Source organism: Labeo rohita, chromosome 1, assembly GCF_022985175.1.
Source record: "Labeo rohita strain BAU-BD-2019 chromosome 1, IGBB_LRoh.1.0, whole genome shotgun sequence".
In the NCBI taxonomy this organism is placed as follows: Eukaryota; Metazoa; Chordata; class Actinopteri; order Cypriniformes; family Cyprinidae; genus Labeo; species Labeo rohita.
In genome coordinates this window covers 35,398,563-35,415,047 of record NC_066869.1, presented here as the reverse complement: position 1 = coordinate 35,415,047, position 16,485 = coordinate 35,398,563, and the positions used below count along the sequence as shown (strand labels likewise).

Sequence of the window (16,485 nt, the reverse complement as noted above, 5' to 3'; positions counted from 1 at the left end):
AAAGGCGTCTGTCGCCCTCATGTGGCACTGAGAGAAGGAAACGCAAGAATTTTGACATTGAACTTTGCAATTAATGCACAAAAAGCTTTTTTGAATATTCTCAAACAGTGCTTCATAACATAGTCATGAGGTTTTGTCCACATTAGCTCTAGTGCTGCTGTTATTAAAGCAAAAGGGAGAACTCTATAAAAAAAACTTTTATATTCATGTCATATGATTTTTACTTGGCTCAGTTAGTTGATTTCTATCAGTACTATTAGAGGTGGCAAATATAGTAATTAAACATTAACATTAACTGCTAGACACAAGCATAACACATTAATTCTAAATATTTTTATAGTTCTTCTATGCTTACTCTCTTTTGCAAAGACAACAAGCATATCTGTGTTTGTGTGTGCATGTGCAGATATCCATAAAAATACTTTAACTTTATGACTAACTTTATGTTTTAGACACCATAAACAAATGTTGTTTTTATGTAATATAGCCATTGTCAGCTTTCTCTACAGATGTGAACCTCAAGAAATGTAGAATGTGGCTTTCAGACAAGTACATTTTAATATAACCAGGAAATTCACAATGATACAATCCAAAGTATCAAAAGATTTTAATAACATTGCTTTTAACAAATAATACAAGATGTTACAGTAAAAAAAAAAAAAAAAGTTATCAAGAGTCAACCAGTATGATAAAGTGAAAGGTATAATTAACAATCAAAATACAAGGACACAAACATTCCCTAGAACCTTTTTTTAGATCTTGTTTTTTGTACAAGAGGAGATTCCACATTCCACTGCCTGGGCACTGGTTTTCTGGGATAAACATAAAAATATATATTAGTAATAATAAGCAATAAACCTTCATGCTTCATTTAATCTTTAAAAGATATTTTGCTTATTGATGTTTGTGTTAAATTAAATGAAACACTGTAAATCTTGACTCATTTGAAAATGTATAAACTTACTTTTGTTCTGGTGACATTAGATGCAGAACACTCTCTTCTTCATCCACAACTTTGTTTCCTGTAACTAGGTACAAATTTCACAACTTTCCATTTAGTACTTTTGCAGTCTATGACACAAAATCATATACAGTGTATTTCAAAAATAAATTTTATGTTTCTAACATACTGTATAAACGTCAGACTAGAAACTGCTCTTCAAATTGTTTTACTTGATGGGGCAAAGAAAATAACATGTGAAGGCTTTTGTAAAGAAGTCATATGAATAATAAGTGGGAAAAGTGGGGTTTTGCACAATATTGGCATAAATCCTTTTTAATTTCTGATAATTTTGCACTGATAAGGGACAACACAAACTATGAAAACATATTTTATTACATAAACAGTTTATACATAGAAAAAACTTAAACTGTCGATTCATCAAAATATGCACCATTAGCAGCTATTACAGCTCTGCATAATCTGGGCCTAAATTTATTGCATTCTAAACTTAATTGGCAATCAATTGTTGAAGCTATTAAGGTGTGCTGACCCAAAAATCTTTTAAAAACCTGGGCCAAGTTTAAACCAGTAACCAGGCATCACAGCTGGTTACTTCAATGTCAAGTTACTTCAATGTCAAGTTACAAGTTACTGGTCTTCAATGTCAAGTTACTTTAATGTTTGTGCACCAAAAAATGATAAGGATTTATTTTTTATCGTCCAAAACCACACTTTGCCAGGGGTGTTTCCAAACTTTTGGAGGGCAGTGTAAGTGTGAAAGAAAATCTGAAAAACATACCTCTTCTAGATTCATTGCAGATGGCACTGACTTGCTCTCCAAATGTCACTTCATTGATGCTCGCTGTAAAAATATATATATATATAAAAAGTGAGAGCTCATTTAAATTGGAATGCAAAACTGTTGTGTGTGAGCAGCCCCTATAGGTTGGACATTTGTATTTATGGGAGACATCCAAATGAATGAATCTTACCTTGTGGAGTACTGATGGCTCTCCCAACCTGTTTTCCTCGTCCTTTCAGTGAAAAAATGAGAGAAAGAGCACTTAAAAATATGTTTAACTGATAATATAGACAGTCTTTATTAAAGCACACAGAAAACAATGCATTTTGTTTTATTCTTGCCTATGCTTTTCCTTCCACAGCATTTTATTTGCCACACAGAATGGGCGCAAAATACACATTAAACCAGGGCTCTACACTGCGACCATTTCAGTTGCATTTGCTACTGAAACTTATAATGCTTATAATGTTGATTATAATGAAACGTTGTGAGATCGCAATAAACTAAGGAAAGTGACAGCTTTTAATGATTATTAAGGGCATTTGCAAATGTGATACTGATTTAATACAACAGTTTATATTAAGTGACATTTTATTGAAAATATTTTCAAACAGTCACAGCTGAGCATTTCTAAAAGTAAACACAGCACTGTTTTGTTTATGAACAAACGTGCATTCGTAAACAAATCTAGTGAGTCTGTGATTCATTCCTGAATGAATCAGCCTTGAATGAATCAGCTGAATGAATGATGCAGTGATAAAATAAAGTGACTTGCCGCCACCTACTGGCAGTTTTAGTTTAATTTTTTAAAGTATAATTTCAGTTATTTAACTCATTTAATATTTCTATATTCAAATTTTTAAAATGAAAACTGTAATCTCAACATTGATTTATAAATTTAATTGCACTCATGCCACCTCTGAGCCTCGTTAGCCAGACGCAAGCCATTTTTCTCTGTGCCACCTCTGTAATACAAATTTTTGCTAATACTGATTTTATGATTTGTAACTCCTTATTCTCCTTGTTCTTATTCTAGTTTTAATTGGACATTTTAAAAAGCTTATAAATATATATTTTTGAATTTGACATAAAAGATGACATTTTTAATAAAATTAGAAAAATGCCATTACAAAGGTAAAAAAAAAAAAAAAAAAAAAAAAAAAATCTCTCTCTCTCTCATATATATATATATATATATATATATACACACACACATACACACACATATAAAAATCACTTTGAGGTGTCAAATATCACCCCGTAATGGCAAGGAAAATGTTCAGAAAAGTAAGCATAGAGCCCTGTAGACTGCCCAAAGTCTGTAACCATAATTATAATATATATAAATATAATAATAGTTTGATAATTTATTATTAAATAACATCAAGAATTATTATTTAGTATTTGTGCAGCCCTAATATACAAGCGTTATAAAGAGCAGTTTAAATTTAAAGGGACATAACATGAAAGCTCTCTGTTTAAACTCAGCTTAGACTAATGAATATGGAAAAGATGATAGAAAATAAAACAAATGATTTAAAATTCCTTTGAAGTTGTGTAATTAATTAAATCACAGCTGTTCACATAAGAAATAAATAACCTTTATTACTCTGTATAAGCGATACTACTGTTCTGTTTCTGACAACAGAAAAGGCTGTTATTTGGTTTACCTGTTGAAAACACTGTAGGGGAGGAATGGGTTCTGACTGGAGTTACCATGCCTGCGAAAGTGCGGCGCCTGAGAGAAAGAGTAATTGTAAATACAGCATGACTATTCATACATATAATCTCTACAGATAATGTTTCTTGATGATAACATTATTACACAGGTGATGTTTAAAAAAAAATTATCTGTGGTACGTGGATATGGCTCAGATGTACCTTAGAGCATCAGCAGATTTAGGGGTTTGTGCAGGACCTTTAGCAGCGTGATGATTTTGAGGGGTGGCAAAACCTGTCTGCCCCCCAACATTTGCTGCCTGGGCAGGAGAAGCCACAGCATTACTCTAAAGAAAGGAAAAGACAGGGAAACAGAGGTTAGAAAGAAAAAGGAGGTCAAAAACCAGTAGTAACACTTTATGGCTTTGCTGTCAAATTTCTGGTACTTTCCGATGCATGCGTATGTTTGACTCACATTTTGTCGGGGAGACAAAGTGAAGTTGCCTAGTTGGTTTTCCATCTGTTGTTGTTCTTGTTGTTGTTTCTCCTTTTCAAACTGCTTGAGGTTATACTCCACCTCTGCAGCCAACTGCTCATCAGCAGCAAACAGCTCCTTCACTTCTGAACGATAATCCTGCATGGTCACCTGTAACACACACACACACACACACACATATATATTTAAGTTTGTTTGGTCTCTGAAATGAAGAACTGTTTAAATTACACAAGGTTAAACTAGTATTACATAATAGGTATGGGTATGAAGAACAGATCACTCATAAAATGACATTAATGATCAATTTCCTCAGATGCGTGTTTTTTTAATGTGTGAGTAAATGAAGGTCAGTGGTTAACATTATGGTACTTTCCAATTTCTAGTGTGCTTTCAAATTGTCAGTTGCTTAAAATGTTGCTAGAAAAGTACCAAAACTAAAACAAGGATGAGTTTACATGTCTGACAAATCAGACAAATGTTTTAATGGACACTTTTTTATAGACTGTGATGACACATCTTCATGTTATTAACACTGCAAATCTAGCCAAGTTTTTGTATGTAATATGTAATATATATATATATATATGCAACACCATACTTCATGTTATATTACAATAGCATTAAATTAATTAAAGTTAATGCTGCTGCTGAGGGAGTGACAGCAATCTTTCTCTTTTCTGACCACCAAAATCAGCCTTTGAATATTTTTTCACCTTTGCGAAATCACAGAAATGCTATCAAGACTTTTTCCCTTCCACTTTTGGAGCAAATGGGAACTAACGGCTCTACAGCACTACTTGACTGAACTTAAATCAAGTGCAACAGAACTCTTTTTAGACCTCTTTTGCAGTGTTTTAGTAAGTGTAACTTGACAGCTGTCAGCTTAAAAAAAAAGGCAGTCAAGGTGTGGTGAGGTGGTGTGGTTTGTTGTGTATATATACATAGACAAATAATTAAAAACTAATTTATTTAAAGATGTAAGGAAAAAAAAAACATATTTTATCATATGTCTATATGCATCACCTGTAGGTAGGCCATAAGGTGTTTCAGGACAGGGGAGTGTTGCTCTTCCAGCATGTTCTTCAGACTGATGATGATAGGAATAACATTCTCCACAAAGTTCCTCTTTTGGACCTGAACATAAAACAGAAAGTTCAACAAAGATCAGACGATAGTTTTTTGATTCCTTCAGAATTCACCGTCAGGGCATTTTCTCACCTGTGAAACCAGCTTTTTCTGAGCCACCTGTAAGACAGCTTTAGCCATGGCCATCTCATCCTCCTGAGGTTCCTCTCCTGCTGCTGGGCCGCTCATGGCTGTCAGTTTCATCTCTTTCAGTGAAAGGATGTCAAATGTATCTGCAAGCAACTCTGAGCCCTCAGAGTCAAGAGGCAGCTCAGAGTCCACAAAAGTGGCTGGAGAAGAAAAGTGAAGAATCTATAAGGGTAACATCTATGTAACCCACCATTGTTTCCTGAACTTCTGCTGAATCTACAGCTTCAAACAGTAAATTGGTGATGAAAGGTGCATTTCTGTTGCACCATCTACTTTGAGTTTTACTCAGATTCAGAATTAATTTCATCTTCATTTTGCTCTTGTTGTAAAAGGACCAAACAACACAACACCTCAATTGCTCAATCTGAGATATTCTTGTCTAACTTACATCCCTGCTCCGGCATCAAAACAATAAGAGGTCAGACTGATCTGAGGTAAGACGCTCATGTCAATCAACTATTGTTGGAGCAACCTCTGTCGGTGTGATGCCACACCGGAAGGCATCTGAGAATGGCTCGATATGAAAAAGGGGATATTATTTTTACAGATTAATTAAAAACAACTGTGGATTTTTAGCATTATAGGATAGATGTGTACATACACTGCCAACACACATTAATGTTCAAACATGTAAAAGTGAACTTTGCATCCGATGACCCCTTTAAATGTTTTAAAATTGATCATTCCCTACATAATTCTCTAATTTGAACTTAATGAATTTAAATCTCCAATTATAATAGTTTATTATAAACAGCTTTTCTTCCCTTGAAAGTGCTGGAAAAGGTTAAATTTCACTAACACAATCTGTACAAACTCTACAAACTGTACAAACATACTGCAAACACCACAGCAAGCAGTCAATCACACACAGCTCTTACCAAGGATGTCCTGGCAGATTTTGGTTGTGATATTGAATCGTTGTTCATCAGTAAAGTTTTTCAATAGGAACTTGTAGATCCTGAATCGTTTGCCTTGATTCTGTGGTCCTTTCAGAGAAAACTTGCTTTTCTCACTGACAGAAAACATACAAACAAACACATTTTCAGAACTCACAGCATTCAACAGACTAGTTTCTTCCCATAAACTGAAGGAAAATTAACCACTGCAAAAACCAAACTCATCCAGGTTAATATGATGCATAATTTCAGTATGTACCTCTCAGTTTGAGGGAATTTATTGTATTTCTTGTGTTTGTCATAAGAGTTGAAGTGGAAAATGCATTCGATGAAATGCTGGGAAAACATGAGGGGACTCTTCTTGAGCAGGAGGTCAACCAAGCAGTACTCACAGAGACTAAACAACAAAAACAAATGAAATCACATTAAAACATTAGATTAAATCGGAAAAGAAACTACATTATGATAAGCTTTTCTTTGGCCATATTCCTTACTCCGCAATGGCAGGATCTGGGTCCACAAGAGCAACAGCGAAACGGAAAAACAGTGCACCTTTCCATTTCACATACTCCTCCTGTTAAAGAGCAAAACAACTTCACAATGCAGAACATTTACAACCAGATAAGACAAATGTTCTAAAGGTTTGATCACAGGTTTGCGTGTGTACCTGCAATAAGTTAGTGAGCATAATGAGGGTCTGCTCTCGGACGATGGGCTCTTTGTCTCTCAGACATGCTGAGATATTTGGGATATATCGGGTCACTGTGTTAGTGTAGCGCACGCAAAGATCGCACATCACCACCACCACATTACTGCGCACGGCCAGCTCTGTGCCCACTTCCAGCTCCCGCGCAAACACAGGCAGATACTTTAACATCAGTTCCTCGTGCTGCAGACACAGCTTACCTATGACAGAAAGAGAACAAGACCAAACTCAAAACAGATGTCGTCACATTAAGCCTGCTGGGTTTTGTATGTCTAAAGTTAACGATTCGTTTATAAATGTTTCACACCTAATGTGATAACAGCTTGTGCTCGCACCACTGTTGGCATAGAATTGGGTTTGAACTGAGACAGAGGCTGACTAGCAGGCAGCTCATCTCCTTCAGCAGGAACTGGAACAAAATAGAATAAAAAAATAAAATACATACATACAGATCATAAGTCCCTGATAATGACATCAGACCTGATATTGGCATCGTAGTCTGGGCAGATAACTACCAATTTCTTTTTGAGAAGCTCTTGGTTGTGTTTTTGGATTAATCATACTTGAATTCATACATATTTGGATTAAACACATGGGCATGATATGAATTCTGCGATAGATGCACATCCATACAAAGCAAAAAAAGTTGCATAGACACACCTGGCTGCTGCTCTGAGGGAGTTAGAACAGACTGAACCAGAAGGAAAATTCTCTTTCCCACTTTAGAAGGGCAATGGAGAGATGCGGCACCAAGTGTATAAAGATGTTTTACCTGAGAAACAGACAACAAAAAAAATTGCCATTTTAAAATGCAAAATGTAAATTAAAAACACACAACTTTCATATGTTTAAAACAGTCATATAAAACCATATTATACTTGTTTTTGTTGCAAAAACTTAATTTATATTATAACTGGGTCTTAAAAAACGTTGAATTTGATCCCTTTAATAAAAGCTTGGTCTATACCAGCAGGTCTTCATTGATGTTTTCGGCTCCCTTCTCTTGTAGAATGACACCAGACAGATAACTCTCACACACAGAGACCAGCTCTCCACAGTAACGATCCAGGAACCTCTAAAACACACACACAAGAAAGTATTAGAGTATAAATATGACATTTTATTAAAAGCTTAATGACAATGGTATGATCTTACCAATGTGTCCTGAGTGTTGTCTGATCTTGCAAATCTGACCAGCGTATCCACACAGGAGCTGATCACCTCTAAAGGCAGGCTGAAAGTCTTCAACCAGCCCATCAGATCATCTACACAGGTAAAACGTACATATTTGCAATTGATTTGAATTAGAATACTTTACTAACAAAATTATATTGAGAACACGAAAGTTTAAACAAATTACTTGACATCCAGTAGGTAATTAGACTTACTACTACCTACACTATAGTACAAAAGTTTTGGGTCAGTAAGAATTTTTTTTGTAAAAATAAATGTATTCTTATTAAATATATAAATGTCAGAAATGATATAGTGACAAATGAGTATATTAGAATGATTTCTGAAGGGTCATGTGACACTGAAGACTGGAGAAAATGCTGCTGAAAATTCAGCTTTGCAATCACAGGAATAAATGACATTTTAAAATATTAAAACAGAAGATATTTTAAAAACTTATTTGCTCCTTAATAACGTTATAAATTACTGCTACCTCACTAGATCAGTTATGATGAAACCACATCATCTGTCACCAATGGTAACTATTCTTTAATTATAATATATATATATATATATATATATATATATATATATATATTTTTTTTTTTTTTTTTTTTTTTTTTTTTTTTTTTTAATACATTTGTGATTATTTAAGTCCTGACACACCACACTTACCTACTATTCTGGTTTTGGTGTCATCATTGAGGTTAGAGGCAATGTCACCCAGGACGCTCAAGATATGGCAGGTCATTGTAACTGAAACAACTGGTGACCTGTTGATAAAAAAAAAAAATATATATATATATATATATATATAATAATAAAAACAAATAATGATAAAAACAAATATTTTTAAAACAAGCAGTTACATTTTAGTGTACATCAATCACAATCTAAATTATGAGAACAAAAACTACACATTCCTCAACCTTTGTTCTTTATACTGTAATACTGTATTATGAGGTTCAAGAAAAAAATAAAATAAAATCATGTCATTTCCTTAGCTCCATTTTCTGACCTGATAGTATTTTCCCAGGTCTCCAGCACAGTGCCATAGTTCAGTTTAGGAGAGCAACTGGCAATTTTTGCTAACAGCAGCCAGGCGGCAGCAGCCTTCTCTCCCTCAGTATGAGACAGCAAGCCATTCACGAAGGCAGGAGTAAACTTCTGTTGTGGAGCCCACACGCTAAAAGCCTTGCTGAAATAACGGCTACAGAGGAAAAATATGTGGCGGAGGACAGAATTAAAACAATGAAATAAAAGAAAAAAGGGGAGATACACCACACACCACTAATCACAGATGGTTAGGATTTGTGTTACTGACCTGAGGTCTTGACACTTGTCACACATCAGCCCTAGTAATTCCCAGGCCAGCTTCTGAGAGGTGTCGCCATCCCGATATTTGCCTTGACTCTTAATGTGAGCGATGACGACATGGTCCAGACACTCTAGAGCTTTCTCTTGCACTGAGCTCTCGGAGTCCATGACAGCTGGTAACACCCCTCTAAGCCAGGCCTCCTGCACTTCTGTATTCTCAGGGAGAGCCTGGAAAAATAATGATTGAAAGTGGACAGGCCATCACCATAAAAGAAAATCTATTTCTTTATTTTTGTCAGTAAAATTGTGCAGTTATGTGTAAACAAGTATGATTTGAAGCAACCATACTTAAGACTTAGAAGCTGATCCCCCAGTGCATCTACCGACCCAGAAAATGTTAAAGAACAACGCAGTAAATTTTTTTGATAAGCCTTTCTCTGCGAACTTGTGAAAAAAACGAGCCACTCAGATTTCGCTCCCCTGTGACATAGAAAGAGGATCTTATTATAATATTACCGCCCCTTAATCTGCACGCTTCCACCCACAGTGCCACCATTGTGTTTTCGCAATTGATAACAGTGTACCAGATCTAACATCATGGCAGAAATTTAACCAAGGCATGGTAACTGTTCTGTCATTAACTGCACAGAACACTATTTAGAGTCCCAGCCCCCTTACTGTATATTACGCTGCTGCCACAGAGATCTAATATGATCAATTACTAACATGTGATTTCTTTCCCAGCTGTTTACCTTCACAGACTTAATCGACTGTTTTTGTAACTCATTTGTGTTTTTAACATAAACTTGTGTGTATTTGACAGTTTAAGCACAATAAGACTTGAAAGAACTTAGTTTGGTACTCACATACTCCAAAGTTTGAAATGATATTGCTTTAAAACGCATGATTTCAGTTCGATAGACATGATAATCAAAACAAAATAAGATGTTTTTTGGCAGATTATCTGAGATATGAGCTGTAAAGGCATACCACTATGCTGGAAAAAGGGAGCAGCAGCTCATTTGCATTTAAAGATCCATGCATAAAAACAGTGCATTTCTGCTTCCACTCAAAATAGGCATTTTCAAAATGATAAATGATAATAAATGATCTGTGGGGTATTTTGAGCTGAAGCTTCACATACACATTCTGGGGACACCTTACACTTATATTGCATCTGGTAAAAAGGGGCATGATAGGTCTCCTTTAAAAAAATAGAATTAGAATTCAAACCTGGCCTTGGTGGTAACCATTAAAATGCTGAGGCAGAGGTAAAAGTTTGATTGTTTTGAAAAGCTAATCATATTAGTGGTCATAACAGATAGACATGTGAGGTTGGGAAGGGCTGCTCACAGCAAGGAGATCCATAAGGCACTGCATGGCTTTCTTTTTCACCGAGACAGCAGGATCCCTACAGCGATCTGACAGGATATTCAGATTCTCCGCACTGCATGTGATCACCCCATGCTTCAGCAGACTCATGACGGTCTACACAAACACATTAAAGACACACAATCAGTTACAGCTGCTTTCTACTATTTTGACAATGAACACAACGGTTTTGTTGTTGTTGTTTTTTGGGGTTTTTTTTTTTTTTGCAGTCTAGTGCAGCAAAAATTGGTTAAAACCAGCATTTGAATGTGTATGGCTACAGCAGCAGTCCTCTAAAGCAACTTTCTTAAAAAGGTCTTATCTTACAGCACAAATCACCTAATAACTAAACAACAACTAAAATATAAAATAGAAACTAAAAACATGCATTAAGTTGCTGGATGACTAATTGTCCATCGAGATCTAACCCTACTGTGGTCAAAAGTTTGTCCATCACAAACATTTATTACGTAATTTAGCAAAAACTTTGACTTAAATATTAGAAGTAAACATATAGGAAAAACTTAAAATGTTTCAAAGTGTAGATTGTTTCATACCTCCAGTGCACTTTTTCTAGCGTTGGTTTTTGGATCACTGACATGTTTTTTAAACAGAGTCATAGTTTCCTCATCTAAAAGTAAATAACAAAACATTAATAAGGAAATAGACTGCCATACAAAATTTTAAACTTAAATGACAAGCCCTATATGAGATTAACTTACTCTGTAAGGAAGTATTTATGCCGCTCCTGTGGGTCGTGGCAATGCTCTTATGTTTTGTAAGCTCAATGGTCCTGAAGGTCAGAGCGGTTTTCTGAACAGTGTCTCTTCTTTTTAGAGTTTCTGAAAAACAAAACTCAAACTGAACCTTCACTGCCTATAAAAATGCCTTGGCCAAATTTCATTTTAAACACCAAAATATGATCTTACGATCAGAGCGGCCTGACTCCAGCATAGTCTGAGCACCTGTTGAGAAAGAAAGAGTTTATTCAGTATTTAAAACATGCTGCTTGTTGCAACTAAGTAATATAATTCACTCATATATACATATTTTAGCTGTACAGTTACTATGCAGTAGTAATATACATACTGTTGGAGAAGAGCTCATGGACACATTTTGTGGCATTCTGGGAACCAAGCTCCAGACACTGTGCCAGGCAGTGCAATGCGTGACCTCTGACCGTGGGTGAGACATCATTACGATGATTGTAGATGATGTTGTGCACCAGAAACCTGTGAGACAGGAACACAGCCAGCTCAGGGTCCACTGTATCATCTACATCCCTCTCACTCTGCTCCAGAAGGACCATGGCAACATCAAGTGCAAACATTCGGAATGCCACCTGAAGAGAGGTTCTTATTGTTATTCATGAGGAACAGACAATAGGATTGACAAATATCAAATAATCTGTGCACTTGGTAAATTGTTCTTAAATTAAAATAGTCATAGGGCTGTGACATGACGAGGCACACAGTTCACCTTGTTGTTTCGGGAGTAGCTATAGAGCCACTTAACAATGGCTGCATAGTCCTGACACGGCATCTTAGCAATCAGCTTCCCAACAGCCTGTGCTCCACTAGCTCGATATTCAGACTTCTCCACCATCTAAAACACACACACAAACACAGTAATGTGTGTAAACAGAGTAAACGTGTGCACAGAATTACAAAGTAAAAAAAAAATACATTTTAGACATATTTAAAAAAAAATAAATTATATTATTATATATAATTTAACTACATATAGATAGATAGATTTTTTTTTTTTTAGATAAAAGGGATCATACAAAATGCTACTTTTTTATTTAGTACTGACCTGAATAAGATAAATTCTACAAGGTGTATGTAAACTTCTTTTATGTGAAATATCTTATTCAGGTCAGTACTAAATAAAAAAAAAAATAACATGCATTTTGTATGATCCTTCTTATTTTGGTACAATAATTAACATTTTGCAGATTCTGCAAGGTGTATGTAAACTTTTGACCTCAACTGTATATACTAGTCATGGAGGCTTGTGCACGTCACATACTAGAATATAAAGGTTTTATATGAACTACCTTTAAGGAGCTTTTTTGTACTTGAGCTTGTGGTCACTGTAAAATGTCATATGTATGCAGATTCTTTAAAAATGTCTATGTTCGATGAAAAGAATAACATCATACAGGTTTGGAACGATGAGGGCTCAATAAGTACAAAAGTGAAATTAAGCAATTCATTTTTAGTGAAACATTCATTTAAAATAAAATATACCTGATGGCAGATGTGTTGCACAAGGATCCGTAAAAGCGGCAACGTGGCCTCCCTTTGCTTATCAACAATATGACTAGAACACAGAACACACATTATTCTGATATGAACTCACAGAATTAATGTTGAACACACAGCATGGGACAAAAAAACTTTAGACATTGCATGTAATTTTAAATACAAAACAAATATTCCTACATGAAATATTACTACAACCCAAGAAAGTAGGGTATAAGCAGTCACTAACCTAATGAAAAGGATGGCCTGGTCTCTGGCACCACAGACAGCCTGAGATGGAGCAAGAAGACTCGGCTTGGACCTTTCTTGTGTTTTCATCATTAGAATAACATACAGTAATTTGCGGAACACTCGGCGACGGCACTGTAAAATGCAACACCCACAAAATCAAGCAATGTAATGTAACTTATGCAACTAAAATGCAGTAACACCACCCACCTCATCTCCTTCACCATGAATGGTTGAGCAAAGCAGCCCCAGTCCATGGTAGGACAGCTCAGGCAGACTCTGTAGTTGGTCAACATTCCTTGAAGACAAACAAAAATACTTAGAAGTCTAGTACGCCGGACATAAATTCATTTGTGCGAAAGACTCTTAAGAAATGCATTAGTGTTGATATTGTTAACTAAAAATATACTAAAATAGTTTTCTAAAATAGTTTAATTGGTCCCACTTTATATTAGATGGCCTTAACTACTATCAAACAATAAGTACAATGTACTTAATGTGTTCGTATTAAATTGCAAAACACTTTTGCTGCTATTACAGTGGGATACAGGTAAGGTTAGGGACAGGTTTGATGGTATGGGTAGGTTTAACAGTGGGTTAAGATGTAAGGGATGTGTCAAAAGTGTAATTACAGAAATGTAAATGTAATTACAGAAATTAATTACAGACGTAATTACAAGCAGGTATTATTAAAATATAAGTACAATGTAAAAACATGTATGTACACAATAAGTGCACTGCATCAAATTATAAATTTAAATTTACGTACATAGTAGTTAATGTCACCTAATATAAAGTGGGACCATTTAATTGATAAGAACAGTTTAGAATAGCTTATTATAAAATAGTTTCAGATGAATAAATTATAATTATTGGATGGAAAATTAAACTTGAAAAACAAACACAAATTAGAAATAAAATGAGTTGAAATAAAATAAGTTTAGGTAGAAATACTACATTTACAAAAACTAAAAATGAAATTAAAATCGCTAAATAAATGTATTAAAAAAAACATAACCACACAACGAACTTACTAAAACAGAAAATTAAAAAATAAAATAGAAATATAGAAATAAAAAAGCCAACTCAAAATATTACTAAATAACACAACCTTATCTAAATAATACTAAAAGTAGTTCTGAAATGCATCTCGTCTGTTTAATTTTCTTCTGCATTTACCTTTCCTGAGAGAATGACATATCCCCAATGACTGGTTCAAAGTTGGTAAGTTCAGTGAAAAGCTGAAAGTAAATGAAAATAATATAAATACCTCAGCATTCTGTAAGTATAATTGTAAAAATACACATTTTCAAAAGTTATTATCAGTGTGTGAAATTATTCAATCATATTCAGAATCAGATATATACATCAACAATGTTTTAAATGTTCTAACAATTATTATCTAAGGACCTAATACTCTTAAGATGGCAAAGGGGGTAAAATTGTTTTTTTAATCAGGAAAAAAAAAATGAACAGCTGTACCTAAAACTACCTAAATCCCCAACACAACCACAAGTAGCACACAACCACAAGTGCTGAGTCATCATTTACTGACCTGAACACAGCTGTCAGCACTCTGAGGTTTGTCTTTAAGTGAAAATCTCTCGAGAAGTTTTAGAAGTGTGCAAACCAGCAAGACAATGCCCTCTCTTAGTTTCAGCAAATCCTGTGCAGAAAAGTACATCCCCTCTTCCTCATCATCTTCATCTTCATCAATCTCCATCTGCTGGGAAACAAAACACCAAAATACATGACACCACTGCCGCACTGACAGATAGATTGGAATTCTTTCAACAATATGTCAGAGAAGGAAAAAAATACTTTTAAAGATCGTGAGTCTAAGCGTCACAAAATCAAAATTCTATACCTCTTCTGACACCTTCTTTGGGGGTCTGGATCGTTTGCCAGTTTTAGGATCACCTTGAGAGCTTTTCAAAGAATCTTTCTTGCGTTTCTTGCCAGATTCTTGAGGCCAGCATTTCAGTGGCATGTTCAGACAAGTATCAAACAGAATTTGATGGTACACTTTATTCGCAACACTCCCTGAAAATGGACAAAAATAAAAACATTAAATAAACTCACGAGGACCTAACAACCTCAAAGAATAGCCATGCCATGCTTTAGGAAGGAATTAAGCACTGCAATTCAGCCAGATGCAAGGGATGGAAACTGACCTGGTATTTTTAGCAGCAACAAGTATAGAGAGGCTGCCTGTAGACCACATAGTCTCTGTTCAAGACTGGGACTTTTGGCTTTAGCACTAAGGATGAAGTAGGAAAGGACAGCCACCAAAGATTTTGCAGAGACACCATTCTCTCCAAACACCACCCAGACACTCTGCAGGGGAGAAAAAAAATACATTATAAACAAGTTACATTTACACTGCATCACATACAGATCTAGTATTTTGCGGTATGAAGCAGAAAGAAATCACAGCAGAATCATGTTATACCTGTGTATTGTCATCATCCTCATTGGAGAAGGGCAAAAGCTGCATGTAAATTGTTTTGAAAACATTAGGGTCTTCCTTTATCTCCTCCTCAATAACAGGGTCAAGAGGGTCTGTGTGGGTGAACTCGAAATCCCATACTGCATCCACCCAGGCTGAAATATGTCAACAATATATGTAACGTTACACTCTCGTTAACAATGCCCAAAAATGCTGTAAGCTGCTCATTAGGTTGAGACACGGACCATGACTATACGATATAACGTTACCATGACTATGTAGTGATATAGACAGCCTAAAAATTGTAATCTAACTATAAACATTATAACCGTTTAAACGGATAGTTAAGGCTCATAGTTCGTCTTTCTGTGCTATGGTAAAACAGAAAAGTTTTGCGTCAAAATCTCATAACAAACCACGATTCAAAACCAAAACAATCCCCCGGAATGACAGCGTCAGTTGCAACTTAACATATTTCGGAATTTACTACAACGGTACATACAGTGGACCTCAGAAATCATTTTACCATTGTTTCTAGGACATGTTTGTCACAAAAATAAATTCATACCTGCAGACACACTGTTTAATTTTAATAACTGCAGCGAACGTATTAACTCCATGCTCCGTTCAAAATAACGCGCCAACAACCGCCTTACGCTGGGACAGCAATCCCAGCATGCACGGCGACATACGCAGGAGAACTCATGAATATTAATTAGGTGAATACTTTTTCGTGTTTATTTATAACTTTCTATAATAACAGTACAACAAAATGCATAAATAGTGTGAATCTACACTTAAAAAATGTAATACAAAAATAATTAAACAAAAAGATAAATAGTTAAAAGAACGTCAAAAACGACCGGGGTGGGTGTTGACTTAATAAAATTCAGGATTCAAAGT

The 16,485-nt window shown here is 35.2% G+C and overlaps 1 protein-coding gene across 2 annotated transcripts; it reads right to left on the bottom strand.

Annotated features, from left to right (window-relative positions):
• Nucleotides 1–582: 582 nt before the first annotated feature.
• On the bottom strand, nucleotides 583–16,251 carry ncapd3 (non-SMC condensin II complex, subunit D3). 2 transcript variants are annotated; one of them, XM_051106330.1, is made up of 35 exons: nucleotides 16,151–16,251; nucleotides 15,586–15,737; nucleotides 15,308–15,470; nucleotides 15,001–15,176; nucleotides 14,689–14,856; nucleotides 14,313–14,374; nucleotides 13,344–13,431; nucleotides 13,135–13,268; nucleotides 12,891–12,963; nucleotides 12,118–12,243; nucleotides 11,728–11,980; nucleotides 11,568–11,603; nucleotides 11,361–11,480; nucleotides 11,196–11,269; nucleotides 10,621–10,755; nucleotides 9,275–9,495; nucleotides 8,969–9,160; nucleotides 8,626–8,723; nucleotides 7,933–8,042; nucleotides 7,745–7,852; nucleotides 7,438–7,549; nucleotides 7,085–7,186; nucleotides 6,739–6,977; nucleotides 6,566–6,645; nucleotides 6,331–6,468; nucleotides 6,054–6,187; nucleotides 5,119–5,315; nucleotides 4,924–5,034; nucleotides 3,880–4,050; nucleotides 3,627–3,751; nucleotides 3,416–3,483; nucleotides 1,936–1,977; nucleotides 1,743–1,805; nucleotides 965–1,028; nucleotides 583–812 (listed from the first exon to the last, which is right to left on the bottom strand). In XM_051106330.1, exons 1-35 carry the CDS (start codon nucleotides 16,200–16,202, stop codon nucleotides 740–742), a joined length of 4,260 nt encoding a protein of 1,419 aa, XP_050962287.1. In that variant the 5' UTR covers nucleotides 16,203–16,251; the 3' UTR covers nucleotides 583–739. The 2 variants fall into 2 exon arrangements, with proteins under 2 accessions (XP_050962287.1, XP_050962209.1); XM_051106252.1 differs by having other exon boundaries at nucleotides 584–812; nucleotides 14,689–14,859.
• Between the last annotated feature and the right edge of the window lie 234 nt (nucleotides 16,252–16,485).

Excerpts from the sequence above, each read along its gene's own strand:
- ncapd3 (XM_051106252.1), bottom strand. The coding sequence starts at position 16,202 with ATGGAGTTAATACGTTCGCTGCAGTTATTAAAATTAAACAGTGTGTCT. Across the intron at positions 3,752-3,879 it reads CTTTGTCTCCCCGACAAAAT|AGTAATGCTGTGGCTTCTCC; the intron begins GTGAGTCAAACA and ends TCCTTTCTTTAG. Across the intron at positions 813-964 it reads CTAATGTCACCAGAACAAAA|AAAACCAGTGCCCAGGCAGT; the intron begins GTAAGTTTATAC and ends TGTTTATCCCAG.